Below are 14,127 nucleotides of genomic sequence, written 5' to 3'. Positions count from 1 at the left end.
CTTCCTCTTTGTATCTAAAGAAACCCGGAAGGCCTAGTGTCTTTTTCTTCCTGGGACTTTTTCTCTATGACTGTCACCTGATTGGACAAGACCTATTCACATTATTGAGTATCTTGTTGGTGTTTGAGCCTGCTGATTTAAAAGTACTGTCTTCTAATACAAATGCCTTTGTGCTGACTGTTAGAATGGTCCCTGACCACAGGCCCAGGTACCATGGCTCAGCCAAATTGAAGATATAACACTTGCGAGCTAGTAGTACCTGACTGTAGCTGGGGTTGTCTCCTTGTCCTGCTTGGCCCACGGTGAGGACAAATCTCTCTCAGCCGGGAATCCTTCAGGTACTCGGACCCAAATAAACACACAGATGGTTATATTATTTATAAACTGTATGGCTGTGTGGCTCATTCTTTTTGCTATCTAGTTTTTATATCTTAAATTAACACATTTCTATTAATCTATAAGTTGCCACATGGCTTGTGGTTTACCAGTATCTTAACATCTGCTTCTCATCGAATCTCACCTCAGTTCCTTCTGGAAAGCCCCCGTGTCCAAACACAGTCACATACAAGCCCTGGGTGTGTGGTTTCCAGCTGCTCCTGCTGGAGGACTCCATCCCACCTGCTCCTGTTCGGCTTCCTGGGAACTGAAGTCCTTTTCTCTGTTTTCAGCTACGTGAAAGGCATCTATTCTTTTGGACTGATGGAAACCAACTTCTATGATCAGGCACTAAAGCTTGCCAAAGAGGTGAGTGGGCCCTTCTTATGGTGTGAGGCTCTTCACAGTATGGCCTCTCAGGTAAGGACCAAGCAGCCCTCCTCTCCACCTGGGAGTGTCCTCTTGGGAGGAGCTGATGTTAGGGCAAACAGCTACCTGTTCAGGACTGCTCTAGAGCCTCCCCGAAGTCCCTAGAGCAGATGAGGCAGTGTCACTCAGGGAGGTGGTGGCTCTGTCACCCAGGGTTACCCGAGTGGTGTCTCTGTGCTTCTGTGAGTTCCACTTGGCTCTAGAGCCACAGGGCCAGTTGGGACTGGAGCAGTACAGGAGAGCATGCAAACCCTGGTTCTCCCTCCTTGAATTTCACCTTTCCACTGGGTCTAACCATGACCCACGAGGCTTAAGGTGGGTGGAGATTTCAAAAGTCATGGCCAGATCTTGTTATGTTCATCCTCCCTGAGTAGGGAGGCAGAGTTTCTTTGTCCTGCCTGCACTGGATCTAAAAAGCCATCACTCATGACTCAGGGTGCTTGCCAGTGGGAGGGTGGAGCAATGTGGAGCCTGCTAGAGCCTTCAGCCTCGGGCACTGTTCTCTGTATTCTGCTGGCATGTGCTGGCTGATCTGCAGCTCTGGAGACTCCCCTGTGGGCCTGAAATCTGGGTCAAGTGACGGGCTTGGGTACAAGGTAGCTCAGGCTCTGGAAGTCCTTCTCTGCCTCTCTTGTCCTTGCAAGAGTAGAAAGTACTGTGCAAGGAGGCATTGCCATGTACAGAGAGTGACATATGCTCTTGGTCCCGTGTCACACCTGTCCTTGTGCAAGCCTGCTCCTGCCAATGGTCTCTGCCTACACTGTTAAACACCTTGGTGTCCAGACAAGAGAGCCGCCGCTCAGATAGAGGCTAGGCAGAGCCCTCCGTGCTGATAAAACTTAGGGGTCTGATTGTCACCTAGGCCATCTGAGGAGATGACTTTCTTTAAAGCAGCCTGGACTAGATCTTAGCTTCCTTGCATCCCTGCTGTGGCTCCTGACCCAGGCATTGCCTCAGTTGGCCTGAAGTGTCCACTTGTCAGGACAGCATCCTCAGGGTGTCTGACCTTTGCCTGAATCAGACACAATGCAGAATCAGGAATCAGGCAAAGGTTTTTTGTTTGGCTGGTTTTGTTTTTGTTTTCTTTAGCTCTGAGTCAGCCTTGAGGGCTCCAGCTAACTTCTTGGCCATCTAAGCTCTATGATCACGGTAGCCAGATCCTGCATCTGTGGTTAAGCCACAGGAAGGCTCCTCTGGTTGGGGGAACCACCTATGCATCTGGAGGAGAGCAGGGCAGTTGAAGGAACTCTGAGTGGCATTCTGACAAGCTGATTCCAAAGAGAGATGGCCAAGGATGCAGACTCAAGTCTGAGAAGAAACAGGATGTGGCAGAATAGTGTCTATGGGGTGTTGACCCATCAACCCCATAGCTTCCAGAGTTTTCTTGAGTGTGAGCAGCAGGAAATATTAGATAGAAGGATTTATATTTCCAAGATAAAGAGATAGAAAATACAGGATAGCCTCAAGAGGACCTGGAACCTTTTCCAATGGGCCCAACTGTCTCTGCCCCAGGGTATTTATGGAGACGCCAAGGGGTGGAGCCAAAGACCTCCCCCCAGCACAGCCAAGTGCAGACCATCTCAGACTCCTTCCACTCAGGCCAGTGGTCCTAATCATCCTCTATGCAGACCTGCTGGGTAAAGCCACAAGGAACCTGAAAACTGGCTCCCACAGCCCCCCCCCCATTTCTTAATATATAAAAAATAACTTGTTATTAATAGCTTAGAGTTATCTCCATAGCTGTTATACCTTCCAGTATGGGAGTAGAGGATGATAAAGATGGCATTTCTTCTTTGGATTAGGTCCAAGGTGACTACAGCAGTCTTAGCTGCCTCGAGCCCTTTTTAAACCAAAAACTTAATGCAATCGCAAACTTAAAGAATCCCCTAGCTTCATCATTACCATTAACAGATTAACATAAATATTGTTATACATAGTCACAATTCTCCCAATCTTACAACTCATAGCAAACTCTTAACAGAACCATTTGAATTAGCGTGTATGGTGCTATAGATAGTTAACAATTTTCTCAGTCTTACAACTTTAACTCTTAACCATTTCAATTTTCTTGCTAACAGAACATAGGAAAAACTTCTGATGTATTCACATCAAACTTAAATATTTCCTTAACTCACAAAACCAGGGTGCATTAATACCAATAGGTTAAACATAATTTCTGCAAATGTAATTCAACCTTAATTCACTCATAACTCCTCCTTTTCTTACAATTTTTTAAACAAAATCTCATACCTGGTTAGAAAAAAACCCAAACGTATACAATTCCTACAAACCCATATTGAAAAGCAATATTCTCAATCTAACCATTAACTTTGAAAACTTTGAGCAAAACATCCAAAAGCAGTTTCTTAATAAAACTCTTTACACTTTAAAAGTAGTCTCTTAATATATCCTATTTGCATTTCTTACTAACAAAACATGACATTAATCCACTCAAAAAAGAAAATATTTTTTAAATTAAATAGACTAAGGAATATTAATTCTCCTTTTTCTTTATAATGCTTTTTAAGCAAAGTCTCAAGCCTAGTTAGAAAAGAAAACCCAAACTTTTCCATTTAAATAGTTCCAAAAGTAATTCAATTTTTACATAAACAGTTGCATAAAATAATTCATGAATCACCAGTTAATAAAGCATATATGCATACACAAAATTGCATCTTGACTCTAGGTAGAAACAATAAGTTTCATTTAAACAGTTCCTTTTTTTTTTTTTTTTGGTTTTTCGAGACAGGGTTTCTCTGTAGCTTTGGAGCCTGTCCTGGACTATCTTTGTAGACCAGGCTGGCCTCGAACTCACAGAGATCCGCCTGCCTCTGCCTCCCGAGTGCTGGGATTATAGGCATGCGCCACCACCGCCCGGCAAACAGTTCCATTTTTAACACAAATAACTCTAGAAATTAGTTCCTAGGTCATTACTATAAGTAAATTCAACTATCCCATTGCAATGAAATCACTATTGTTCATTTCATTTCTTAAGTCCCAAAATTCAAATGATAAATCCTGGTACTAGCCTTCCAAATATGAAGAAATCCATAACCAAAATCTTTTTGTAGTTTTATCTCATTTTAAGTTCAAAAAGTTCAAAAAAGTAAATTCTGGTATCAGGCTTTCACTCCCAAATATGAGGAGACATTTTACAACCAAAACTTTTGCAGTTAACAATTTTAGTTCAAACAAGTGTCTCTGCAATGTTTGTTCTCACAGACAGAGATCTTTTTAGTTACAGTAGGTTTTTCCCCCACAGAGCTGAGGATCAAACACAGGGCCTTGCGCTTGCTAGGCAAGTGCTCTACCACTGAGCTAAATCCCCTACCCCTACAGTAGGTATTTTAAACTGCACCGTTTTTTGATGTTAGCTGAGGTTTCTCTGTGTTGATTTTCCATGGATCTCAGCTGCGGATGCCCTCTTGTGCTGGTTCTGGCGTCCACCATTCTTAGCTTCTTAGTGGCTTCTGGAGCCTTTGAAACCATTCAGACTGCCTGCTTTGCAGTCTACTGGGACACTACCTTCTGTGTCTCAGGTTCTTTCACCATGTACATTAAGTATAGAGTCACACTCAATAGTTACACTTTTTTACAAACTCACATATAACATATTTTGTCTTGCAAAACATTTAGACTCACATTCAACATTTACACTTTTTTACAGACTCACATGTAACGTTAACATCTGCTTATTTATACTCACTAAGTAAACTATAGAACTACTTTAGCAAATATATTTCTTATTTACTTCTTATATACGTATATTCATTCCATCTTCTTATTTCTTATTTAAACTTACATTTACAACTAGCATCTTTACTTCTTACAAGCTTATTAAGACTACCTTAGATCCTTCTTGCAAGCTTATATTCTTAAAGGAACTCTATAGATCTATTTTACAAACTTATATAGGACTACCATTAGCATATATCTAACTTAGCAAACACCTAAAGATTTCTTAACACAGATCTAACAAAAACAGAATAATTTCTACAAACTCACATATCCTATTTTCATCTTTTTCTACTTCTTACTCTTAATTATCATCACTATCTCTATTAGAAAGATTCTCTTAACTAGACAGGAAGTATGTATATTATTTCTAAAGTTTAGAGTTTATAGTCAGCTTTGCTATACAACATTGGGAATTTAGTGAGTGTTGTCATTATAGAGTTGTGATTCTAGTTGCTAGGAGACTGTAACCTTCTGGGGACAAAGCCACACCCCAAAGTTGTGGGGTTCTCTCAGCCATTCTAGAACTGGCAGAGATGCACTGTCAGCGGTAAATGGTTTTTAACTAGAGGCTGTCCCTTCACCCAAATTCATAATAGCTCCCCTAAGTGCTTCAATTCAAACGAATGTTTCTACTGCAGCAGTACTTTTGGTTTGTTCTACTGAAAAACTTCACTTCACCCTGAGGGTAAAATTACCGTATTTAGCTTCTGTAAAGCTCTTTGCAAAATACTGCACAGCTATTAGGTGATATAAAGTATTTTTCTAAAAGAGCTAGTAAAGCCAAAAGCGGCACTGCTCCAAACTCTATTTCCTCACTGTTTGCATTAACCAGTGACAAAACCTCAGAAACACTAATGGAGCCACTTTCATTCTGGTTCCTTTATAGGAACATCATTGGAGCTGACCTTTCTTAGTTCTGTGCTCCTTACCACATGCTCAGTAACCACCGAGCTTCATTCTCCTCTTGTGAAAAAAACCACAAGCATGTCCTCGACCCCATATTAACAAAGGATCGGGACCCTTCCATAATCCCAAGCAGGGATCTTTCCATTTCACTTGAGCAAAAGTCGCTTGGATGCCACTGTGCCAAAATCTATCTGTGGCAGACTGCTCACAGACATCCATATTCAAAAAGTTCAGAACAAGAAGAGCATGATTTATTTTTTGAAGTTGTATTTTAAGACTGCTATGAGCCCTTTCTACAATACCTTGTCCCTGAGGATTATAAGGAATACCTGTTTTATGTACAATTTCCCATTGGGTACGAAATTGTTGAAATGCCTTACTACTATATCCAGAACCATTATCAGTTTTAATAATTTTGGTATACACATATATGAAAAACACTTCAAGCAGTGCATAATTACATGTTTTGTAGCTTCCCCAGGATGTTCCCTAGCCATTAAAAATCCTGAATAAGTGTCAATGGTCACATGTACATATTTTAATTTGCCAAATTCTGCAATATGAATAACATCCATTTGCCATGGATGGTTAGGAAGAAGACCTCGAGGGTTTACCCCTAGGTGAGGGACAGGAAAATATTTTGGACATATCCCACATCGTTTAACTATTTGACGAGCTGCTTCTTTGGTAAGATTGAATAGCTTTCTTAAGCTTTTGCTATTTTGATGAAAAGCATGTGACTGTTGAGCCATTTCCACTTGGGATAATGCTACTATCTTTGTTAACTAATCAGCCATTGCATTACCCTCAGCTAAAGGACCAGGAAGATTGGAGTGAGCTCTAATATGGCCCTCAAAGCATGGCAGCTTTCTTTTGTGGAATAGGGTCTTGAATTTGTTGAAACTTTTTGACTCAATTGTTGTTAGTTCCAATATTTTTACCAAAACTGTTACTATTCAAAGGAGTCAAGAATAGATGTTCTTTTATGAAACGTATTCTTCATTAGCTTACTCTGAGAAAAAGCACTTTCAGGATTTAGTATTTTCACTTCATTAGCTTTAACTCCTGATGTTATTATTAGCAGCTGTAATATTTAGCATTGATTTCTTATAAGGAACTTTCAAGTGAAGCAACTATTTTTTTTAAGAAAGCTCTTCTGAAGTTTGTTTCCAGTCTATAAGCAGTCATTTTTTTTGGAATGCCTGTTTCCTTTGTCTCCTTATTAGATTTGCAAAGGAATTACTCATTGCAGGCAGTTTGTTCAAGAGGCAAAGAACTTTTTAAATTTCAACATAAGTTTCTTCATATCTAAGACAACATTCAGTGTATAAACTGCTTTCCCTTGTTTTAAGGATTTTAAAGTGGCTTGTTTGCTCTTATACATAGCTTTTTGTCTGATCTGAGTTCTCAAGAGGTAAGATTAAGCTTTCTAGTATTGCTGTGAGAAGAAACTTCATTTTGAGCTGAAAAGATTTTGGACAGTATCACCATCTTTAGCTGAAATACTACATTTCCCAGAATACATTTCTCTTCATCAGCTCACTTTACGAGCTAGCTTTCGGACTTCATTTCCCATAGTTCTTTTTGGGTCTGGGAGTCAACTTTTGGTACTTTTACCAATCTTGCTTATGAAGTTTTTGCTTTTGCAACAAGAGATTTGAACCAAGCGTTTTAAGTTTTCAATTACGAGACATCGGGAGATTTCTGTTCTGAGCTGGCTTCAACAAATGTCTCTCCTTCATTTCCCCGAATTAGAACTGCACCTGCCTCTTAGCGTGCCTTGAGGTGGGCAATTTCTGATAGCAACTTTCCTCAGGGCTTGTGTTTGCCTTAGCTGTCAGTAAAAAAACCAAACATTTACAACAGAGCCTTTCCATAGCGCCTTCGGAGAGATTTCTCCCACTGATTTTATTCTCATTTTGCTTGTTCCTTTCCCCCTCCCAGATGCAGAGCTTCAGATATCTCAGGCTGCTCTGTTCCCCTGCTGGCTGCCTTTGGAGGTAGGGGCTTTCTTCCCCACAATCTGCCTCAAATTCTTAGCAGCTTTCACAGGTCATGCATTTTCTGGGGAGGAATCTGCCCTTCTCTGTTTCTTCAGAGTCTTTTCCCCAGACATTCCCAGTTTGGTCTCAATTTATCCCTTCTACCCCAGAAACATTTCCCAATGCCACAGTGACATCTCTTTTGCTTCTGAAGGTAGGGGCTTTAGCCCATTTCTGTTTTGGGGGTCTGAGGTTTGTGTTCATAAATAAAGGTTAGCAAGGGAGGTTTTTGCCATATCTAAGCTCACATTAGGACAGGTGTTTTTCCCTCAGGCCTTCACCTGGCCCCAGTGGGTTGCATTTGCTTGTCTGGGTGCTCAAGGACAGAGCTTATGCCTGAGGCAATCACCCTTTAAGGCTACACTCCCTTATCTCACTGGGAGGCAGTTGAAACAAAGCTTTCTCAAAGAGAAGCTTTCTCTGACAGAAAAGAAAGCTTTACTCCTGGATAGTTCTGTTCTGCCCTGGCTGGGCTCTTTCCCCAGACAGCGTTCTGACTCAGCAGACCAACTGCTTCAGACACAGTTCAGCTTCACAGTTTTCCCAGAAAGGTCCTTTCTCTGATGGGAAAGCTTTTCTCAGATTTCTTTTTGCAGCTGTGGACCTATCAACCCGGGACTTGTAGGAAAACGGACAACTGTGCTGTTCCCACCGGCTTTAGCTTTGTTTGTTCATTTGCAATCTTCCCCTGGGTCCTGCACCTTCCTGCCTCAGCTCTGTGCTCCAGGAAGTTTGCAACTGCAGGAACCCTAGTATCCCCAAAATGCACTCCAACTCAGAGACACTGGCCAGTCGCCTCTGGGTTTTTGCTCAGTAGCGAGCGAGGATACCATGCTAACAGTTTGTATCACTTCAGGGGATCTTTGTGTTAGGACGATTAGGAGCACCTTTTCATAGTTCACTCAGAAACAAAACCCTTGATGCATTAGCTCAGCTGTAACTGAAAAGCTTGGCTTTTTTGCTTTTCCAAGTAAACAGTTTCCTGCCCTATTGGGCTCTCTGTAGCTTTTCACCCACACTCCCAGCATTTCCCTCAGGGGACTCTGACCCACTGTCTTTTACTAGCTTGAAGAGACAGAGCTTAGAAGAGAGGTTTGTAGGAACTCCATCCCTGCCTCCTGCATTTCAGGGAGGATTTTTAAAGCTTGAAAGAGAACTTAGAGAGGCTTTGCTGTCTTAAGAGGTTTGTTGTTTTCCCTCAGAATGAATCACAGGTGATTCTAATTTGTCCTTCTGAGAGTTCTGAAAGGCTTTGGATTTTCCTTCTGAGAGGGAAAGTTAAAGGCTTTAGTTTTTAAAGAGCTTCTGAGAAAGATTAAGGCTTTTTAGAGAGATATTTTCCACGAAATTTTTCAAGAAAAGCTTTAGTTTAAGAGAAAGATTATTTTTTTCCCCAAAAGAGAAAGACCAACTTTTCCCAAAACTTTTCAGCTTTAACCTTTCTTACATCAGCATTTTTGCCTCAGGGAGAAATCACTTTCTCCTGCTGCCTGGATTTAGCATTTCAGCTGTCCCCATGTCAAAAGCTTCTATAGGAAACTTTTTCTTCCCCATAAGCTCAAAGAAGAGCCTTTTTACTACCCGTAAAGCTCAAAGAAAGATTGTTTTCTTCCCCAGTTTGCATTCATAGCCCCCAAGTTAGAAAATTGAAGAGTTTTTCTGTCTAGTTGCCTTACTAATTTTTTTTTTCTACACGATCTTACACATCTAAGTTTTTCCTACACTGTATTACTATGCTAGACCTTCTACTTATTTTTCACAGATAGAAATTGAGAAAGGGATAGAAGATAGAAAATTTTCACAGAAGAGAATTTTGCGCTGCAGCATCGGACATCCTTCCAAGTCCGTTTTCCTTTTCTCTCAAGGATAGAACCCCTGCCCCCATCCTCTCTCTCCCTCTCTCTCTCTCTCTCTCTCTCTCTCTCTCTCTCTCTCTCTCTCTCTCTCCATATATATGTTACATAACACTGGCATGGCACTTTCCACTGGCAGGGCTTACTCACACTTTCACCAAAAACTCTGTAATAAAACTATTATTTTCCTTTTTCCGGGCGGTGGTAGCACACGCCTTTAATCCCAGCACTCGGGAGGTGAGTCCCTAATACTTTGTCTTTAGTCCCCTCTTTTCTTTTCCTTTAGTCCCTGTTCATGGAGCCATTCTGTGGGGCGTTTACCCACCAACCCCACAGCTCCCCAGAGTTTTCTTGAGTATGAGCAGCAGGAAATATTAGATAGAAAGATTTATAGTGCGAAGATAAACAGACAGAAAATACAGGATAGCCTCGAAAGGGCCTGGAACCTTTTCCAACGGGCTGACTGTCTCTGCCCCAGGGTGTTTATAGAGACGCCAAGGGGTGGAGCAAAAGACTTCCTCCCCCAGCAGAGCCAAGTGCAGACCATCTCAGACACGGACACTTAGGCCAGTGCTCCTAATCATCCTCTCTATGCCGACCTGCTGGGTAAAGCCAGGAGGAACCCGAAAATGGGCTCCCACAAGTGTCCCCACTCATTGCTCTTTCCTGCCCTTGCTCCAGCTCTCCTGGTGCTATGGCCACACTGACCTTAGCCCCAGACCCCCCAGACAGCTGGTAGACAAGAAGACAAGGCTATGACGATGTTTCCCAGGTTTCCACAAGGCAAGAGTGGACAGCACCAGGTCCACTGAACTACAGTGACCTTACAAGGTGACAGCAAGCCCAGCAGGTCAACCTCTGGTGTGAGGGGCAGGCAGAGAGTTGGAGTCTCCCAGGGAACCCTGTAAGGACTCCAGTTGAGTGAGGATGCTGGTCACAAAGAACAGGGCTGAGTCCTATTTCTCAACTGTCCTGTGGGAAAGCAGAATGCTTGGAGAGGTTCCTTAAAGGGGTGCCAGTGCCAAGCATGCTCAGGATGCACCCTGCCATGTTCCCAGTTCCCCTGGTACTCAGGCCCTCTGCCCCAAGGACTCTCAGACATGCTGTGTGACCCTGTCTTCCCACAGGGAGTGGACAAGGCTGTGAAAGCTGAGGGGCAGGAGCAGGGGCCAGAGACTGCTGGGGACATGTTGCTAAAAGCCTTGCAGCAGGTGCCATGCCAGCGTGGAGACATCAGGGAAAGCGGGCCTAAGAGACCCATGATTTGATGTGGGGCCCTAAGGACAAGCCAGTGATGGGGTTGCAGTGAGCCCCAGTTTACTGATTCATGTCCAGCATTTGGGAGGTGCTCAATAAACATGAACTGGCCTTGTGTGTAGATGGACAAGGGGGTAAGAGCCAGTTCATGTGTCTCTCAGCCTCACCGTGGAGCTCAGGGGTCATGTAGATTTGGTTGTTAACAACAGTGTTGCTCAATCCAGTTGCTTCTAACTCAGGAATCCGTCTATGTAACCATCTCCTGAGTGTAAGTGGAAGGAGCAGGCTCTTGTCCTTTGCCAGCAGAGGATGTGACAGTCTACACTATTCTGATAACTCTGAGAGAAAGGTAGCCCTAGAAGCCAGCATAGGAAACAGAGGCATAATATCCTGGGTAGAATCTTGCAGATGATGCAGGTGTACTCAGGAAGCAAGTGCTGGCATCCTGGAGTCCCAGCTTCTTCATCTGAGGCTGTCAGTGACGCCCTCCTCAGCAGTAGGACACGGGGGCTGGTGTTGGGCTTGTATTTACTCTGAATTAGAGCCCAGTCTCACCCTTCCTTTTCTGGGGCCCAGGTATCCAGGCTAACACCCATTTTCTTTGTCCTCCATCTCCTACCTCATGCAGGCTTTATCTGTTGAGCCAACAGATGCATGGTCAGTGCACACCGTTGCCCACATACACGAGATGAGAGCAGAGATCAAGGACGGGCTGGAGTTCATGAAGAACACCGAAGGCCACTGGAAGGTAGGAGTTGAGACTTGGATGAGCTAGTCTGATACCCGGAATCCCACCAAGCCTTGCTGGGTAGGGCTTACAGATGTGGCTTAGTTCCTCAGGAGCTCAGGTTCAGCTTGGAGGCCTCCCTGACAGCCAAGCATCCTCTGGGAGCTCCACAACATCCCAACATCTGCCAGCATCTTATAAGTGATTGTGCAATTGGGGTCTGCCTGAGGTGTTTTGCTATGAAAGGAATGGACCCAAAGGGTCCTGGGGAAATAAGAGCCCAGCAAGGGTGGACCTGTGTAGGGCCCTGAGTTGTATGTGCCTCTGCTGCTGCCAGCAGGCTCCACCTGGGCTGATGGAGTGTCGTTCTGGACCACATGATGCAGTGGGTGGGAGAGAGGCAGGCCAGTGGGGTGATGGTCCACTGATGTAGAGCTGGCATATGGGGGTAAGGGTGGTTCAGACTCCTAGTGCCTAGCCTGATCCTTTCCATGGCCTGAACACAAGGTGGCCTTATTGTCCATATTCCCTATTCCCAACTTTACTCATCCCTGCTCCTGACATCATCTGGTGCACCATCTGGGGCCATTTCCTCCTTCCCCGTGTGTGTCTGTTTCCTCTGGACTTGCCTCTGGTACCTGACCGGGCCACCTCTCCAGGTGCCTTTGCTGCCCTGTCTTTCTCTGCTGCAGCAGGCACCAAGGGCACCATCAGCTGGGGAAACAAGTCCCTCCCAACCTGACACTGAGTAGTAGATGTTCAATACTTCAGAGACCAGGCAGGATTCTGTGGACACCAGCATCCCTCTTGAGCATTCTCTTGAATAGGACTGTGATTGACAGCCAGACCAATTCCCAGCATGTCCAGGCATGGGTCTAGGTTTAGCTGGCTTACAGGGAGGTTTATGAACATACCCCATTCTAAAGATACCCAGACTCTTGAGTCTGGAAAATTTCAGGTACCTAAAGCCATAGACGCCACTTTTTCCTGGGATTTCCCTGGAGCTTACTGATTAGGCAAGACTGTCTGACTAGAAAACCTCCAGACTTCCTCTGAGTACAGGCATATACCATCATGTCCAGCTTTCAAGTAGGTGTGAGGAGTCAAACTCAGCTCTTCAGTGCTTACACAGCAAACATTGTACCAAGTGAGCATCTCCCCAGCCCAAACTAGAACTTCAAATCCTCTGTTTCTACTCCCTGGGATCACAATGTGTGCTGAAATCACAGGTATGGTCCACCATACCCAGTTTATTCCATGTTGGGGATTGAACTCAGGGGTTCATGTATGATACCCACTGAACTCTTAGGCCCAGCCCACAGGCGCTCAGACTTTTTCTCATTCTTTTTGCAGGATTGTGATATGCTCGCTTGCCATAATTATTGGCACTGGGCCCTGTACTTGATTGAAAAGGTAGGATGCTTTTCTCTTTGGTTATCTCACTCACTGCAGATGTTCAGAGAAAAGCCCTAGCCCCTGCTGTGTGTCTGACTTCTGTGCAGCACTTTTGTGTGTTGGTACAAAAGATGGTGTCTTAGGTTTCTATTGCTGTGATGAAATGCCATGACCAAAAGCAAGTTGGGGAGGAACGGATTTATTTGCTTTACTTTATCCATCACTAAAGGAAGACAAGGCAGAAAGGAACCTGGAGACAGAAGCTGATGTAGAGGCCATGGAGGGGTGCTGCTTACTGGCTTGCTCATCATGGCTTGCTCAGCCTGCTTTCTTAAAGAACCCTGGACCATAAGCCCAGGGATGGTACCATACACAATGTCCATCCCCTATCTATTAAGAAAACACCCTACAGGCTTGCTTAGAGCCCAGTCTTATGGAGACACTTTCTCAATTGAGGTTCCTCAGATGATTCTAGCTTGTGTCAAGTTGACATAAAACTGTCCAGCACAGATGATATCTGAAGCAATACTGCATTCACGTTCCGAGAGCTTTGCAGGCTGAGCTCCTCCAAGACATTTTCCACCCTTGGGAACTGGGACTCCTGTGGCTTACTAGTTACTTTCCTGTTGCTGAGATACGACGACACTGTGACCAAGGCGACTCGTAGTAGAGGGAAGGGTTTAGTTGGCTAAAGGTTTCAGAGGCAGTGGAGCCTCCGTCATGGCGAGGAAGCTGGCAGCAAGCTGCAAACACGGGTGCAGGAACTGGATGCTGAGAGCTCACATCATTCAGGCACAAAGCAGCATGGACTGAGAATAGGGTGAGGCCTTAAGCTCTCAAAGCCTAACCTTAGTGATACACTTCCTCCAGCAAGGCCATACCTCCAAAGCTTGCACATACAGTGCCACCAACTGGGGACCAAGTATTCAAACATCTGAGCCTATGGGGGACCCTTTACACCATCACAGGTGGTTTGGAACCAACTGCTTCTTTACATTTGGGATACAGGGAGGGTCTCAGATTGGACCTATGGGACCAGAAATAATTCCAGGAGAGGGGGTGGGACAGATGATGGAGATGGGCAGTGGCCGTTTGTCAGGGTGCTTCTTGCAGCACTGTTACTGTAGAGAAAGACCTGGAGGCTCCTAAGATGCCCAGAGAGAAGCATGTATGCAAGGTGAGGCCCTCATGACCAAGGGTTGGTTTAACCTCCTCCCTTCTCCACACTGAGCTGCCATTGAGCCCTGCTCATCTCTCTTAGTGGGGTCCTTGGTCAGCTATTCCTAGTATATTTCCAAGCATTGTGTTTTGACTTCTCCAGATGTTAACCACAGCAATTTCACCTTGCAGGGAGACTATGAGGCTGCACTAACCATCTATGACAGCCATGTAAGTGCACTCACGT

At 44.3% G+C, this 14,127-nt stretch overlaps 1 protein-coding gene across 1 annotated transcript in view; it reads left to right on the top strand.

The window, feature by feature from the left end:
• The window catches only part of LOC118597498 (tetratricopeptide repeat protein 38), a 30,884-nt gene that overhangs the window by 6,715 nt on the left and 10,042 nt on the right, over nucleotides 1-14,127 (top strand). Inside the window, exons 6-9 of the mRNA XM_036209113.1 lie at nucleotides 669-744; nucleotides 11,229-11,348; nucleotides 12,681-12,740; nucleotides 14,073-14,111. Of these exons, the coding sequence (XP_036065006.1) occupies nucleotides 669-744; nucleotides 11,229-11,348; nucleotides 12,681-12,740; nucleotides 14,073-14,111 (295 nt within the window). The remainder of the gene's footprint in view (nucleotides 1-668; nucleotides 745-11,228; nucleotides 11,349-12,680; nucleotides 12,741-14,072; nucleotides 14,112-14,127) is intronic.

Source organism: Onychomys torridus, chromosome 16 (assembly GCF_903995425.1).
Source record: "Onychomys torridus chromosome 16, mOncTor1.1, whole genome shotgun sequence".
Taxonomy (NCBI): Eukaryota; Metazoa; Chordata; class Mammalia; order Rodentia; family Cricetidae; genus Onychomys; species Onychomys torridus.
The sequence above is the reverse complement of the archived record's forward strand: the minus strand, read 5'-3'. Positions and strand labels throughout refer to the sequence as shown.